This window comes from Oncorhynchus masou, chromosome 15 (genome assembly GCF_036934945.1).
Source record: "Oncorhynchus masou masou isolate Uvic2021 chromosome 15, UVic_Omas_1.1, whole genome shotgun sequence".
Classification (NCBI taxonomy): domain Eukaryota; kingdom Metazoa; phylum Chordata; class Actinopteri; order Salmoniformes; family Salmonidae; genus Oncorhynchus; species Oncorhynchus masou.
In genome coordinates, this window is record NC_088226.1 from 10,510,319 (window position 1) to 10,527,853 (window position 17,535).

Genomic DNA, 17,535 nt, shown 5'->3' on the forward strand with positions numbered 1-17,535 from the left:
GACTCAGAAAATATAAAAAACTATCGGCCTATATCAAATTTTCCATTCCTCTCAAAAAATTTAGAAAAGGCTGTTGTGTAGCAACTCACTGCCTTCCTGAAGACAAACAATGTATACGAAATGCTTCAGTCTGGGTTTAGACCCCATCAGTGCACTGAGACCGCACTTGTGAAGGTGGCAAATGACCTTTTAATGGCATCTGACCGAGGCTCTGCATCTGACCTCGTGCTCCTAGACCTTAGTGCTGCTTTTGATACCATCGATCACCACATTATTTTGGAGAGATTGGAAACCCAAATTGGTCTAGATCTAAACCTGGCCTGGTTTAGATCTTATCTGTCGGAAAGATATCAGTTTGTCTCTGTGAATGGTTTGTCCTCTGACAAATCAACTGTAAATTTTGGTGTTCCTCACGGTTCCATTTTAGGACTACTGTTGTTTTCACTATATATTTTACCTCTTGGGGATGTCATTCGAAAACATAATGTTAACTTTCACTGCTATGCTGATGACACACAGCTGTACATTTCAATGAAACCTGGTGAAGCCCCAAAATTGCCCTCGCTAGAAGCCTGTGTTTCAGACATAAGGAAGTGGATGGCTGCAAACGTTCTACTTTTAAACTCGGACAAAACAGAGATGCTTGTTCTAGGTCCCAAGAAACAAAGAGATCTTCTGTTGAATCTGACAATTAATCTTAATGGTAAAGGACCTCGGCGTTACTCTCCAGACCCTGATCTCGCTTTTGACGAACATATCAAGACTGTTTCAAGGACAGCTTTTTACGTAACATTGCAAAAATCAGAAACTTTCTGTCCAAAAATGATGCAGAAAAATTAATCCATGCTTTTGTTAATTCTAGGTTAGACTACTGCAATGCTCTACTTTCCGGCTACCCGGATAAAGCACTAAATAAACTTCGGTTAGTGTTAAATACGGCTGCTAGAATCCTGACTAGAACCCCAAAATTTGATCATATTACTCCAGTGCTAGCCTCCCTACACTGGCTTCCTGTCAAGGCAAGGGCAGCAAGGGCTGCTAGGTTTTACTGCTAACCTACAAAGCATTACATGGGCTTGCTCCTACCTATCTCTCTGATTTGGTCCTGCCGTACATACCTACACGTACGCTACGGTCACAAGACGCAGGCCTCCTAATTGTCCCTAGAAATTCTAAGCAAACTGCTGGAGGCAGGGCTTTCTCCTATAGAGCTCCATTTTTTATGGAATGGTCTGCCTACAAATGTGAGAGACACAAACTTGGTCTCAACCTTTAAGTCTTTACTGAAGACTCATCTCTTCAGGGGGTCATATGATTGAATGTAGTCTGGCCCACGAGTGTGAAGGTGAACGGAAAGGCTCTGGAGCAACGAACCACCCTTGCTGTCTCTGCCTGGCCGGTTCCCCTCTTTCCACTGGGATTCTCTGCCTCTAACCCTATTACAGGGGCTGAGTCACTGGCTTACTGGTGTTCTTTCATGCCGTCCCTAGGAGGGGTGCGTCACTTGAGTGGGTTGAGTCACTGATGTGATCTTCCTGTCTGGGTTGCCCCCCCCCCCCTTGGGTTGTGCCGTGGCGGAGATCTTTGTGGGCTATACTCTGCCTTGTCTCAGGATGGTAAGTTGGTGGTTGAAGGTATCCCTCTAGTGGTGTGGGCTGTGCTTTGGCATAGTGGGTGGGGTTATATCCTTCCTGTTTGGCCCTGTCCCGGGGTATCATCGGATGGGGCCACAGTGTCTCCTGACCCCTCCTGTCTCCAGTATTTATGCTGCTGTAGTTGATGTGTCGGGGGGCTAGGACCAATTTGTTGTATCTGGAGTACTTCTCCTGTCTTATCAGGTGTCCTGTGTGAATTTAAGTATGCTCTCTCTAATTCTCTCTTTCTCTCTGTCTTTCTCTCTCTCGGAGGACCTGAGCCCTAGGACAATGCCTCAGGACTACCTGGCATGATGACTCCTTGCTGTCCCCAGTCCACCTGGCCATTGCGGCTGCTCCAGTTCCAACTGTTCTGCCTGCGGCTATGGAATCCTGACCTGTTCACCGGACGTGCTACCTGTCCCAGACCTATTATTTGACCATGCTGGTAATTTATGAACATTTGAACATCTTGACCATGTTCTGTTATAATCTCCACCCGGCACAGCCAGAAGAGGACTGGCCACCCCTCATATCCTGGTTTCTCTCTAGGTTTCTTCCTAGGTTTTGGCCTTTCTAGGGAGTTTTTCCTAGCCAACGTGCTTCAACACCTGCAATGCTTGCTGTTTGGGGTTTTAGGCTGGGTTTCTGTACAGCACTTTGAGATGTCAGCTGATGTACGAAGGGCTATATAAATACATTTGATTTGATTTGATTTGATACTATTACTCTATGAACTGTAAAAGGCACCGTAAAGGCCCCATGTAATGAAGGGCCTCACCTTTAATCAACAGTCATCTCTTCATAGGCACATACATAGTGTGAGGGAAAGACTGTGGCCCCAATGTGATCAAATAGGCAAGTCGCACTGCAGGTTCACAACTTACAACCACTTTACAGATAATACTTTTACCTGTGCCTGTGTTGGAGAAGTGGGAGTGATAACAGGTGTAGGTTCAGCCACAGCAGCAGGACTCACTGTCGGGGCCTTCTCCACTATTATAGGGGACTCGTCCAGCTTCAGGTCCAATATGGATTCATAAATATTCTCAGTGTCCTCCTTCGATTCGTCCTCAGGCTCCACACTAGATTTCTCATTTTCTCCCTCCTCCAGCTCCAGAGGACATTCCGGCTCTTTCAGAGGTTCCTGATGGGGAATCCCGCCACCGGTGACCTCGGCATCAGGAATGAGGGACCTCTCCACTGGGATGGCCTGGGAGGGCCGTTGGAGGGGGTCAGCTGGGCTGAAGCTGGGGGCTCGGGGGTTCAGGGAGAGAGGCTCCTCCACCGACAGGGAAGAGCCGAAGAGCACACCGGAACTTAGGCTTAATTGCTTCTTGTGTTTGGCACTATTGTTGGCTTGAGGCGAGGGCACTGTTAAGGGGACCTCAAGGGCAACGGTGGAGTGAAGGCCCGGCAGAGAGTCCGTCACCTCGCCGCTCTTCAATGCCCTGGGAGACGGGTCGTGGAATTCTAAGGGTACGCCAAATGTGGACATGCGGTGCTCAGTCTTCTGATGTCTCTTCGGGGAGCGGAGACGGATAGTCACCTCATCTCCTGCCCTCGTTTCTGCCCGGTCTGGTACGGAGTGCTTTGGGACTGGCACTGGCACCGGCCCAGGAACCGGGATCAAATCGGGACTGGGTGGGTCAGCAAAGTCCAGCGGGGATGGGAACTCTGCGGGGAGCTCCTTGACGTATTTAGCAGGTATATAGAATGGCCTTGCTTGCTCGTTCTTCCTCACGTGCCACCAGTGGTCGTTGGTCTTGGCCAGCAGGATGTATCGTTCGTTGGGCTTGATGGACACCAGGCCCCCGTCACGGCCCGTGTACTCGTACTCAAACTCTACCAGCACCAGCCCCATGTTGCACACCAAGGAGGACATTGTGGCAGCGTGGTGGCCGTGGCAGTGTCTGTTGTGGCCACGCCCCCTCTCTTTCCCCAAGGACGGTCAAGGCTCCACTGCAGCCCTCCTAAAAGGAACACAAAAATAAAAAAATTGGTTCACTACATCACTCATGCTTTACAAAGGTATTGCATTACCTTACTGTTCTTGTAGATATACAGTATGTTCTGTACATATACAGTTGAAGTCGAAAGTTTACATACACCTTTGCCAAAAACATTTAAAAACTTAGTTTTTCACAATTTCTGACATTTAATCCTAGTAAAAATTCCCTGTCTTTGGTCAGTTAGGATCACCACTTTATTTTAAGAATGTGAAATGTCAGAATAATAGTAGAAAGAATTATTTATTTCAGCTTTTATTGCTTTCATCACATTCCCAGTGGGTCAGAAGTTTAAATACACTCAATTAGTATTTGGTAGTATTGCCTGTAAATTGTTTAACTTGGGTCAAACGTTTTGGGTAGCCTTCCACAGGCTTCCCATAATAAGTTGGGTGAATTTTGGTCCATTCCTCCTGACAGAACTGGTGTAACTGAGTCAGGTTTGTAGGCCTCCTTGCTCGCACACACTTTTTCAGTTCTGCCCACAAATATTCTATCGGATTGAGGTCAGGGCTTTGTGATGGCCACTCCAATACCTTGACTTTCTTGTCCTGAAGCCATTTTGCCACGACTTTGTAAGTATTCTTGGGGTCATTGTCCATTTGGAAGACCCATTTGCGACCAAGCTTTAACTTCCTGACTGATGTCTTGAGATTTTGCTTCAATATATCCACATAATTTTCCTTCCTCATGATGCCATCTATTTAGTGAAGTGCACCAGTCCCTCCTGCAAAAAAGCACCCCCACAACATGATGCTGCCACCCCCGTTCTTCACTGTTGGGATGATGTTCTTCGGCTTGCAAGCCTCCCCCTTTTCCTCCAAACATAATGATGGTCATTATGGCCAAACAGTTCCATTTTTGTTTCATCAGATCAGAGGACATTTCTCCAAAAGTACGATATTTGTCCCCATGTGCAGTTGCAAACCGTAGTCTGGCTTTTTTTATGGCGGTTTTGGAGCAGTGGCCTCTTCCTTGCTGAGCGGCCTTTCAGGTTATGTTGATATAGGACTCGTTTTACTGTGGATATAGACACTTGTGTACCTGTTTTCGCCAGCATCGTCACAAGGTCCTTTGCTATTGTTCTGGGATTGATTTGCAGTTTTCGCAAATCAATCATCTGTCGTTCATCTCCAGGAGACAGAACCCGTCTCCTTCCTGAGCGGTATGACAGCTGCGTGGTCCCATGGTGTTTATACTTGCGTACTATTGTTTGTACAGATGAACGTGGTACCTTCAGGCGTTTGGAAGTTGCTCCCAAGGATGAACCAGACTTGTGAAGGTCTACAATTGTTTTCTGGGGTCTTGGCTGATTCATTTTGATTTCCCATGATGTCAAGCAAAGAGGCACTGTGTTTGAAGGTAGGCCATGAAATACATCCACAGGTACAACTCCAATTGCATCAAATGATGTCAATTAGCCTATCAGAAGCTTCTAAAGCCATGACATAATTTTCTGGAATTTTCCAAGTTGTTTAAAGGCACAGTCACTGGAATTGTGATACAGTGAATTATAAGTTAAATAATCTGTCTGTAAACAATTGTTGGAAAAATAACTTGTGTCATGCACAAAGTAGATGTCCTAACCGACTTGCCAAAACTATAGTTTGTTAACAAGAAATTTGTGGAGTGGTTGAAAAACTAGTTTAAATGACTCCAACCTAAGTGTATGTAAACGTCCGACTTCAACTGTACATCTTAACATTTTTAAATATACATATACATATTGCAGTACACATGATTTTGTCACTATCAAATGGTATATCTGTATATGTGAATGTGTACGTTAGGTAATTTCAGTTGAAGCACCAACACTACAGAATATGTTCAGCAAACACGGCAAATCTCTCAATGACCACGACCCACACTCCCATTGTCAACAGATACTGTTTAACTTCAAAGATTACCCAGCTGCCAAGTGGTCACACACACTACCAGTAGATATAATAGTCAACCCCCTATAGCTCTATATCATGACAGCACTGCTTGTGACACATCTGGACATCTGTCAATCCAGCAAATGCGGAAATGACCTGTCATGATAATGCTGTTCTCCATTTAGAAGTTTCATATAAGTCCTTTAAGGAAGTTGGGTGGAATGAATTTGATTTGGTTGATATGCATGTCCATTTTAGGGCTTAATATGTACTGTTTCAAGCCCTAAAATGGACAAGTGTTATGTCATGTAAAAAGCAGAACATGTCATATGTTCCCTTTTAGCTTTCCTAAATGATTGTTCTGACTATGCATGTCATCAGATTGTGTTAGCCTGTTAAGCTAAACCCCAGGTATTATCTTGGGGAGCCAATGCAAGTATTCAGGTCTCTGGCAAGCGTCGTCACCTCTTGTTGCACTAACTAGCTAGTTTGGGAGAGTATAATGTATAATGGTAGAGTATAATGTCATTTGGTAGAGGATGATATTTTCATGGAGTTTTTCATGGTCATTGTAAATATTACAGATTTTCCCTGACTGATGAAAAATCACAGCACCGGAAGCCTTTCCTAAGCTTTAAACATCCTATAAATACCTTGTCTCTCCTCTCCTCTCCTCTGCGTGTTTGTCTGTCCCAGTCAATCATTTGGCTATCCCTTATTTTCAGGATTTTAATGAATATCTGCATTGCTTGATTTGCGAGTGTGACAGTTTAGTGGTAGTTCCTTCCTCTCTTTGGGCTGGCTGGGCTGGGTCGTACACAAAGAGAGAAGCAGGAAAAAGTAGTGTTGTTCTCAGCAACATGCCAAAATATATCATAACACCGACCAGTCCGTGGCAGGCCAGACATCATGAAACAGGATGTGCTCGCGATGGAAATCGTTCCTCATCACAGATCTGGGAGCAGCATACCCTACACTAATATCCTTGTACTAACTGTAATCCTTAGGGGTCAAAACTGACCTTAGATCAGCTGAAAGGTCACATGCATGCACATACAATGCACGCCCACACATGTGCATAAACAGACCTCACCTCACACACAATAGGAAAATTCCATATCCATTTTGACATCATAGCCTGTTTTGGTCTTGTTTAAAAAGTGAGAACGAGTTGACCTCTCTCCTCAATGCCAATTTAGAGCAGTCAAAAGATGTTGACATAGAAACCAAGTGAACCCTCTTTGTCTCACATCTTGAGAATATCACACAGACACACACCCACACACATATATGTCTCTCTTATCTCAGGCCACAACACTAAACCACACACTGTATACCATTCAAGGAAACACAACTCTCTTTAACCTAAGGGAAATGGTGGTATTTGCCTGTTTCAACACTGAAAATGAAAATACATTGCATTTGTATGCTTGTTCTATGTTTTTATATCAGTATTCTGCAGGTAGATTGAACAGCTTTCTTTATTATTACTAATGACTGACACTCTGCATAATGCTTGCCATTGTGTGCAGGCCCAAATACCAGTAGTCAAACACAATGACAGTGTACTTTAACACTACATAGCATACAGCATGTTCTTGTACAGGTGTATCCTCTCAATAGATTTGTCTTATGCACCAACTTCTCTTAGAACAACACAGTGCAGCTTGAGCAATTCCCCATAGACCAGTAGTAGAACAGCCCACAGAGCACGTCTGCCAATGCTACAACGTGTCTGGCTTGTATTTCTGGCCTAACCTGATTCTACTACGTGATCAGATGTGCTCCCTGCTCAGGTAATTAACCAGTGACGAAGGACTGACAATCAAAAATAACTCTGGGGAGGGAGAGGGGACAAGGCAGGACTAGTCATGTGATATATCCTTTCTGTGTCTGTCGCTGCAGTGGGTTGAAAGAGAGACGAGAGATTGAGAGAACTTAGAGAAAGAGAAAATGAGAGAAAGAGGGTTGAGAGATAAAGAGAGAGAGGGGAGAAAGATAGAGAAGGGGAAAAGAGAAAAAAATCACTGGCCAGCTATTCCCTTTATCGCTCTCTACTTTGTTTACACTGTAAACACTGGCCCCTTTCAGTTCCACCTCTGCATAGAACCTGTAAGCCACTCCCATCATTCACTCCAACCTAACAACAAAACTGGTTAACAGACTCAATGACATATTAGGTGGGACTCCAGTGCAGGGCAGTGCATTTCAATTGAATAATCTACACCATTCCATAGTCATTTTTAGGCCTTGGGGATGTTTTGTGGATTATTTGTTCAGAATCAGACCTACATCTGTAGCAGCCGAGCCATCCTCCTTATATCTGCAGAGGGCAGAACCACCACAGCCTGAGAGAGCAGAGGGTGGAGACGGAGAGAGCGGAACAGCCCAGCCACCGCTTATACACTGAATAGAGGGAGGGAGTTGGCCCACCGGAATGGCAATCCTGTGGTTTACCAAAGGAACAGAAACCCAAGAAGGGAGCGCCTAGCCCGGCTCCAGAGATAAAGCCACACAAACTCTCAGTGCCAAGCTCACTGCTCATGTATCCATATCTCGTAACATGACATAACAAAAAGGGCTTTGTGAAAATGCAGAGTTTCATAGGATTGAACTGGAGCGCTTCTTGTAGAGAAAAGTAACCTGTTTAACGACTTGATAACATTCAGTGACTCCCTCCCTCTGGGAACGGACAGAAAGGGAGAAGAGTGATCGATATGCTCAATGCAGTGATTCATCATGTCAGTGCAAGTCAGAAAAGAGTGCCCGTCCCAGCAAACTCTTTCTGGGTCTCAAAACGTTCCCAAAATGCTTATAAAATGTTTTCAGAACAGATTCTGTACATTGTTCTTGCTTTTCACTGTACCGTTTCAATCACACACATGCATTTATTTCTTACAATGCACAATGTTTTCATAACTTTATCACGTGTGATTGTAGACTGTTTGTGTTCAGAAAGTGTCTGTTGTAGCATGAATGTCTTAACATTGGCTCAAAATAACAAATACAGTATCTAACACTCAACGAACATCCTTGCTGGGTTGGTATCTATGCTGTTGAGGAACACCCTCCAACTCAAAAAGGCTGATGAAAAGGGAGAACAATTGGAGGAGGCAGATCCCATTCAGCCTGTGTTTAAATACGGAAACCTCTCTTTTTCCTCTGGTTGGGCTCCCTTTTCACCTCGCTCAGTGTCTCTGGTTCCTGGCCGGATGTCTAGGATGGAAAAGAGTAAGGCTGTGCTGCTTAGCTTACCCCTGCAAATATGGGACACCTCTGAACTGTGGCGCTCCACACTCCCAGGCCTCGACATTAAACCTTGTTACAAATTTAGCACTGCTCTCCATTCTCTAATTTTGTTAACCTTTCAAATAAGGCTAACCTGAGCTCAAGGCAGAACAATGGCGCATAATCTTAGAGCTTTAAAGATTCAAGAGAAAAGCAGTGATGGTGGTTAATGCAACCACATTAAATAGGTAGCTGAGTGGGTAGAACGTTGGGCCAGAAACTGAAAGGTTGCTAGAATCCCTGAGCTGACAAGCTAAAAATCTGTTGTTCTTCCCCTGAACAAGGAAGTTAACCCACTGTTCCTAGGCTGTCATTGTAAATAAGAATTTGTTCTTAACTGACTTGCCTCGTTAAATAAATAAAAGTAGTCACATAACCACTATGAACCAATGGTTCATTTCTGCTATTCAAAAATGAACCAAAACACCTGAACAAGGTGATGTTGGTTTGTGAGACCACAGAAGTGTCTCAATAGGAGGGAGGGTGGACTTGCTGGAATGTGTCCTGCACAGATGTAGGATCTATATTGTCGCAGCAAATTAATCCTGCAGCAACAGGACTTGAAAGTTTAGTCCATAATGTTGCTTTTGATCGGTGGTTATGGTTTTAGCAGGCCAAAAGTAGGCTACATGAAAAGTCTGATACTGTTAAAACAACCCTATGTGAGAGTGTGTGTTTTCAGTGAATGCATTTCCTGCGGTGCAGAAACACTCTCAGCAACAAAAAAGGTATCTAATTAAGATCCTACACCTGTATGAGTATAACCGAGCCTGCGGCACTACCCTCTTTCCCTCCACACCCACCCCAACCAGGCAGGGGCAGGAATGTAGTGTGAGTGCTCCAGGGACACATACACTCAATATGTTCCTGTCCTGTAAACACACCCAACAACACACTCAACAACACACTCAACAACACACTCAAAACAGAGAAAGAGAGGAATATAAAGGGACACCCATACTATCTCTGAATGTATGGCTGTCATAAAATGAAATGCTGAGATTAGCCACAGAAAGCGATGAAAAACTAAACCCAAAGGTGAAGGTTTAGATATGTATATGAACCACTGGGGTGTTGACCAAACACCACAAGATCATTCTCAGAGATCAACACGTGAGACAATCGTAATTTTCCTGAGTGATTCGCATGTGACAGAATCACAACAACATCCATGGTGAACATTCACCCTTTCACTAAGTATGTGATTGGTCAAACACAGACAACAACAGCCAAACAGCAGTCCCAACACTGGGCATCTAGCGTTAAACTTGTGTTGTTTTCATACATTCGAATCAGAGCCCTCGCTCCTGGCTTGTTAAATAAAGGTCCCACTTCCCTACAGAACCCTCAAACAACATTTCTGCCATGACAAAAAAAAAAAAAACACACTTCTCAGTAACAAGGTATGATAAGGTACAACAATCACCATATAAATTAATCTATTAAAAGGTTTTTGCAGAAAATGTACCTGGAGCAGGAGGACAGCAAAACCATCCTATAGCCTGTGTTCCCAGCTCCCACGGTTTCTTCAGCAGAGTCCCAGCTCTCACGAACAGGTTACTCTGTTCTGTCTTTCACTCTTTTCTTCTCACTGATCCCCCCCTTCCCTCTCCTTCTTCTTCCTCTGGCCGGCCTCCACTCCCCTCCTCCGCTTTCTGTCTTTTCACCTGGGCTGAAAGGTTCCAGCTCTGGTTGGAGGAACTCTGGGCAGTGTATGTGTGTGAGAGAGAGAATGTGTGTGTGTGTGTGTGTGTGTGTGTGTGTGTGTGTGTGTGTGTGTGTGTGTGTGTGTGTGTGTGTGTGTGTGTGTGTGTGTGTGTGTGTGTGTGTGTGTGTGTGTGTGTGTGTGTGTGTGTGTGTGTGTGTGTGTGAGGGGGAGTGCTCTTTGTGTGTGTGCCGGTCGCAGCTTGCCTGCCTCTTCTGTCTGCATTCATTTCCTGTTCTAGCGTGCACATCCCCGCTTCAGAGAAGTGAGAGGCAGAGCGACAGGAAGAGTGAGACAGACAGAGAGAGAACAAACACCATTGTAAATACAACCCATATGTATGTTTATTTATTTTCCCTTTTGTACTTTAACTATTTGCACATTGTTACACGCTGTATATAGACATAATATAACATTTGACATTTCTTTATTCTTTTGGAACATCTGTGAGTGTAAGGTTTACTGTTAATTTGTATTGTTTATTTCACTTTTGTTTATTATCTACTTCACTTGCTTTGGCAAAGTTAACACGTGTCCCATAACAATAAAGCCCTTAAATTGAATTGAAATTGAAAGAGAGAGAGAGAGAGAGAGAGAGAGAGAGAGAGAGAGAACACTAGGTGGGGGTCTATGTGTGGGCATTATGAGGGCAGCTAGTCTCTCATTCACAGGTCTTTGAAAGATTCTGATGAATAGATAGAGGAAGCCATATGACTGTCTGCAATGAGCTATTATCGACAACAGCATTTAAATGATTGAAAAATGGCAAAGTTTATTTGGTAAAAATGATTTTAGGATGTAGACAAAAGGGAGGTAGTTGTCTTAATAAAGTTGTAGAGTGAGGGCTAAAAAGCATTAAACAACAGATTTTGTCTATCCAATAAGTTTTATAATGATAAGTTATTAATAATGAAATTCTGTGTCAGTTGGCAAAACAGAAACGCCCTTTTAAATGCCCCATTTTATCCTAGGGGAAAAATGAATTTAGTGTGTGAGCCAAATAAAGTGATTTGGGTTAGAAGTGAACATATAATGTAGCCAACTTTAAGCCAACTTAAAAAAAGTATGTATATATATAAAACATGTTTTTATTTCAGAAAAATATTATTTCACAATAATGTGTGTGTGACAGACTAGGCAGTGTAGTAAGACACATGACTAATGGACAAGAGACTATACACACACAGTCAGCGACTCTGGCTTGATGACTGGGATGCCCATCAAAAATAGAAACCTTGCAGATAGACCATAGAGCTAAAAAATTATAAATGTAGTTTCCAGGGGTGAAATTAATTCATGCCAACCAACGACTCACACCCATAAGGGCTCTGTTGGAACCGCCATAGAACCGCTATCATTCCGTTTTTATTTACTATTGAAGGACGCATTGGCGCCATCTATTGGCCGTTTTTGTCATCGCATGAAAGTGGTCCATGATGACGTCGATGAACGAAACAGTAACAAATGTATTAAGCAAACAAGCTACCTCTAAAAACTGCAACAATATCACCCCTGTAAGCTCCTTTGTGCCTTGCTAAGCATTAGTCTTGTAGCAAGTTAAGTAAAAGCAGAATATTGTTGTATGTTAGCAACTATGTATTTATTCTTTCTGTAATTAACTGAGCCGATGTTTATATAAACAATAACTTTCTGCAAGATGCTAGCTAGCTAGTCTGTCTAGCAAGTAACTGTCTGTTTTGGTTAATGTTAGCGTAGCTCCATCATGGAGATTGTACTGTAATTATGTTTAGGCAAAGCATTGTTTTTCCAAGGTAATGTTTTCACAGTTCACAAATTTGACATTTCGCAAACTTTTGTGGATTTGATTGGGTTTAGCTGACTCTAACTATTAAGAAACACAGTGAGGACAGAGCAGGTATATTTTTCCACGGTTTCACAACTGCTAGTTTTAACACATAAATATGCCAACTTTGATTCATTATTTCTCAATTATGCTTTTAGATTCCAGTGTCATATGTCAACAATCCTTCCTCTGAAGGACTATTCTATGGATCACATTTTGTGAAAATCACCAAAATATTGGTTTCTCTGGGTTTCGTGAGGAATCACTATTTCACCCTAGCCAAAACCTCCCTCCTTAGGTAACATCATCCACTCCCTCCATGTCTCCTTCCTACATGATATCTTCCCCATCCTCACTAATTTCCTACTGTTAGACTATTCCTCCAACTCCATTATCCTTTTCCCCCTCTCACCCAGACCACATCCTTATTCTTCCTATCAACACTTGCTATAATTATCATCCCTCTCACAAAGATAAAATCCTTGCATGAAATGGCTTCAAAGATAAGTAGGCAATATCGCTTTTTCTTATAATATACTTTTTGATGGCAAGTGTCTAATGAATTGTGCGCCTTATGTCTAGTTCTGTTCTCTTGAATTTTGTTCTCAACAAAGATAAGCTTCGCCTCTTCCCATCTGTCTTCACCAATGATGTACACTACATGACTAAAAGTATGTGTACACCTGCTCGTCAACACATCTCTTTCCAAAATCATGGGCATTAATATGGATTTGGTACCTTTGCTGCTATTACAGCCTCTATTACAGCTATTACAGCTTTCCCTTATATGTTGGAACATTCCTGCAGGGACTTGCTTCCATTCAGGCACAAGAGCATTAGTGTGGTCGGGCACTGATGTTGGGCGATTAGGCCTGGCTCGCAGTCAGCGTTCCAATTCATCCCAAATGTGTTTAATGGGGTTGAGGTCAGGGCTCTGTGCAGGCCAGTCAAGTTCTTCCACACTGATCTCGACAAACCATTTCTGTATGGACCTCGCTTTGTGCACGGGGGCATTGTCATGGTGAAACAGGAAAGGGCCTTCCCCAAACTGTTGCCACAAAGTTGGAAGCACAGAATCATCTAAATGTCAATTGAATGCTGTAGTGTTTAGATTTCCATTGACTGGAACAGCCCCAGACCATTATTCCTAATCCACCAAACTTTACAGTGGGCATGATGCATTCGGGCAGTTAGCATTCTCCTGGCATCCGCTAAACCCATATTCGTCCGTTGGGCTGCCAGATGGTGAAGCATGATTCATCACTCCAGAGAACGCGTTTCGACTGCTCCTGAGTCCAATCAAATTGTATTTGTCACATGCGCTGAATAAACATGCATTATTCAAGGTCTGACAACATGCATCTTTTTTGTATTTTTTGACCTGTTTTCAGTTTCTGCAAATAAATGCTCTAAATGATATTATTTGTGAGAAATATTGTCAGTAGTTTATATAATAAAACAAAAATTTGAATTTTACCCAAACACATACCTATCAATAGTAAAACCAGAGAAACTGATAATTTTGCAGTGGTCTCTTAATTTTTTTCCAGAGCAGTATATAATGTATATAAACCCTGGATTAGTAATTCTATGTATTGGCCATTGAGAGGCTTTGAAGCCATATTGGCACTCACTAGTAGGCGCAGTCCTCCAGGAATGAATGGAATTCTACAGTATTTCACTTAAATGTTTCAAGCACAAAATTGCATTTATTTAAGTATGTACATGTTTTCAAGTCAAATGTTTTTATATATTGTTTTAAATGTTTAGCTCACGTAATGTAATTTAAATGTATGCTTTAAGGTGTGTGTAATATGTGTCTGTAAATTGTCAAAAACTAATGTAGACATCGACAAATGCTTTTATTTTGCTCCCCAAAATATTTTTTTTTACAGTTGAGAAGTATCAAGTGGGCTTCAGTACAGCGTCCCCTGTCAGTCACCAAGGGTTTATACACACAATTGGGCTTCAATTTTCAGTGTTCCACGTGTGACCCCTGCCATTCATGACTGGACAATTAGTAAATAATTGCACATGAAGTTGCACAATGTTTACTTTGTTTTAATTTTGAAAGCAGAGGCGCTCTGGTAGTTGTTTATGACCACCACCTGTAGGCTGTTGTAGCCAACACCAGAGGGCGATATACGCTTAATCGACCGGACGTGAAATATCTGGTATGTCTGCAGAACTTTATATCCCATGATTCCTTTTTCCGTCTTCCTCTTTCCCTTTAGCAGCAATGTCTAAGAGAGGTAAGAGACTTGCTAAAAAAAATCCACATTCATCTACCCGTTTGCAGAATGTCTAACATAGGAACATAATGTTATTTGGATAATGGACGGTTTATGAATAATTGTCATTCATATTGTCTTGAAAATGTGAAGTACTGATCATTGTTCAGAGGGATGATTTTAGGCGCTTGTTACCGAAGCCATGTTTGCTGTTATTTAGCTGATTAGCTTTTGGCGTGTTGGCTAAAATACATGAATTGGTGAGCTTATTTTCTAATCCGTTTCACGTATAAGCACAGTTGCCATTCCAGTACAATGTCCAACAAATGAGTGGCAGGTGAACTACTTATTTGAGAGTGTTATAGTCAGTGCGTGGTAGCATAGCGTCTGACGAAAATCAAGGCATGACTCCAAATCATGGACATCGCTGAAGCCCTAGGCTTACTAGCTACTGTAGCTACGTGTGCAGTGTAAGCAATGATTTCCCCGGCCAGCCAAGTTGAGCCACGGTGTATTTTTTTGTAACTTTTAAAAAGGGGGACTTCCCCCAAAACATCAACCAAAGGCACTGATTCCATATGTGATAGAACGTTATTTTCCTTGCTAACTAGCAAGTTTCCTCCAACTCTTCTCCCAGGCCATGCAAGTAATTGCTAACTAGCTAGCTTACCTTACAGCAGTCTACTCACAACTAGCTGGCCAATTACTTTGCAAGCTACCCTAGTTGTGTGCATTAGACAAGGGGTAGAACTGTCAACACGGGCTGCCCTTTTGTAGTGCAAGCAGTAATGTTAGCCAGTGTTAAATCACTTCTAATCTTGAGGCCGTTTGGTTGTGTGGTGACTTTTGTTCCATGCCCCCACACACATAGTGCTGTGGCTGCATGTTCTTGGCAGTAGTTTAAATCTGAAAAGAAAATAACAAAATATGAAGTTGAACCCCTTTCAAAAAGCACTTGCTTTGTCTGGTCAGTAGCTGGGTGAGTTGTCGAAGAAGGGTATAGTAATCATCACTGGTGGGTGAGATGGCAGTCACCTATACTGAACAATCTCAATCCGTGATGGAACAACTTGGATAATATTTGTTTGATTTAAGCAGTGTGTTTTCAGTCTCTGCACCATGCAAAGTTTACTTCAATGGATCTCTTCTCTTAAGGACGTGGTGGGTCATCTGGGGCAAAGTTTCGCATCTCGCTGGGTCTCCCAGTGGGCGCCGTCATAAACTGCGCTGACAACACAGGTATGTTACATTCAGATCTGTTAGAATATATATATATATAACCTTCAAAAAACACTTGCTTTGTCTGGTCAATAGCTCGGCGAGTTGTCGAAAGGGTATAGAAAGCTCATCACTGTGGGTGAGATGGCAGTCTCATTTTGGCTGAGCAGTCTCAATCAGTGATGGAACATGTCATGTATTTCAACCTTGTCTTGAAATGGCCTACAAGGATCTGTAACTTGAATCAAGCCTGGGCAGTGGAACCATCTCCAACCTGTCGTATATTCACCATCTTCCCCCTTTCTCACCAGGTGCTAAGAACCTGTACATCATCTCTGTCAAGGGCATCAAGGGACGTTTGAACCGTCTGCCCGCTGCTGGTGTGGGTGACATGGTCATGGCCACTGTCAAGAAAGGCAAACCAGAACTCAGAAAAAAGGGTGAGTGTTCTGCATTCTGTATTCAATTACTAGAATAGGATGAACTGGGACTAGCTAATCAAGAGATTATGGTGGTTTGCTAATGGTGATTGGCATAGTAATTTGATTGGTCTTTAAAATGACTTGTAGTTTTCAGTACAGTAGATGTCCCAGACCAACTGAATGGTGAATATCAACAGTGTAGCGATGTGAGTTATGTCAGGTTGCTGGATTCTGATAGTCTTCCTCTTTCCCACAGTGCATCCTGCGGTTGTGATACGGCAGCGGAAGTCGTATCGGCGAAAGGATGGCGTGTTTCTCTACTTTGAAGACAATGCGGGGGTCATAGTGAATGTCAAAGGAGAAATGAAAGGTGAGTTGGTATTTTGAGTCTTTGGTCCCCCATCCCAGGTCATGAAGGTTCTTCATAAGAATGTTTTTGGTTGGGTTTCTTTGGGTGCTTTTCAAATTCTGGATGTGGATTTTGAGTGCTAAATTTTATTTTCTAGTATTTTGTTGCGAATTATAAATGACACCACTTCATAAAGCACTTGCTTTGTCTGGTCAATAGCTCTGTGAGTTGTCGAAGAAGGGGATAGTAAGATCATCACTGTGGGTGAGATGGCAGTCTCATTTTGGCTGACCAATCTCAATCAGTGATGAAACATTTGTTCACTGGATAGTGGTCATCCTTTTGAATACATTTAGATATAGTGAAATAATGGCGGCAGTGTGATTCTCTACCTTTCTCCTGGAAGTGTGTACGTCCTCACTCAGTCGTTGATTTAAAAACATTGGATTGGTATGCACACCTGTCCATTCCTTTCACTTGGGGAGATGGGTAGAGAATCTCACTGCTATGTATCATATTTTGATTTTACAATGCCAAGTGGGGTTATTTTCTAGGTAACATTATAGGAATTGACCTTGAAAGGGTAGTGAATTGTTCGTCAACAACCAAAGTAAAGTGTGGATGCATAGCTCCATAACTATGTTTTTGTTCACATTGTAAGTGGCAGGTCTGCAGAGAGTGAAATGTTACTGCTCTGATGCAAGGCCAAAAGGCATCTTGTCCACTATTTTATCTCATTTTTGTTGTGGGTTAAATTTGTCTTCTGTGTCACAGGTTCGGCCATCACAGGTCCGGTGGCCAAGGAATGTGCAGACCTGTGGCCCAGGATTGCTTCAAATGCTGGCAGCATAGCGTGATCCTTGACCCTGGCTTGTTGTTTTCAATAAAAACCGTTGTAAAATCAGTGTCCTGTTTGCAAAATCCCAACGCAGTGTCAAACTACACAGTATCTACTGTATACATCTGTTTAGTCTCACTGGGTGTACGAACAGGAGCAC

At 42.8% G+C, this 17,535-nt stretch overlaps 2 protein-coding genes across 6 annotated transcripts in view; one reads left to right on the plus strand and one right to left on the minus strand.

The window, feature by feature from the left end:
* Window positions 1–10,718, minus strand: part of LOC135555581 (rho GTPase-activating protein 12-like) — a 35,771-nt gene extending 25,053 nt beyond the window's left edge. For 3 of the 5 annotated variants that reach the window (XM_064988142.1, XM_064988141.1, XM_064988139.1), the window contains exons 1-2: window positions 10,277–10,716; window positions 2,548–3,607 (exon numbers count right to left, since the gene is read on the minus strand). In XM_064988142.1, coding sequence (XP_064844214.1) covers window positions 2,548–3,519 — 972 coding nt within the window. In that variant the 5' untranslated portion in view covers window positions 3,520–3,607; window positions 10,277–10,716. Of the gene's footprint in view, window positions 1–2,547; window positions 3,608–10,276 lie in introns of all 5 variants that reach the window. The other 2 variants (XR_010457884.1, XM_064988140.1) reach the window with 2 other exon arrangements.
* A 3,744-nt stretch (window positions 10,719–14,462) lies between these two features.
* On the plus strand, window positions 14,463–17,441 carry LOC135555583 (large ribosomal subunit protein uL14). Its single transcript, XM_064988145.1, has 5 exons — window positions 14,463–14,569; window positions 15,704–15,787; window positions 16,078–16,206; window positions 16,445–16,558; window positions 17,312–17,441. Exons 1-5 carry the CDS (start codon window positions 14,557–14,559, stop codon window positions 17,392–17,394), a joined length of 423 nt encoding a protein of 140 aa, XP_064844217.1. The 5' UTR covers window positions 14,463–14,556; the 3' UTR covers window positions 17,395–17,441.
* The last annotated feature ends 94 nt before the right edge of the window (window positions 17,442–17,535 follow it).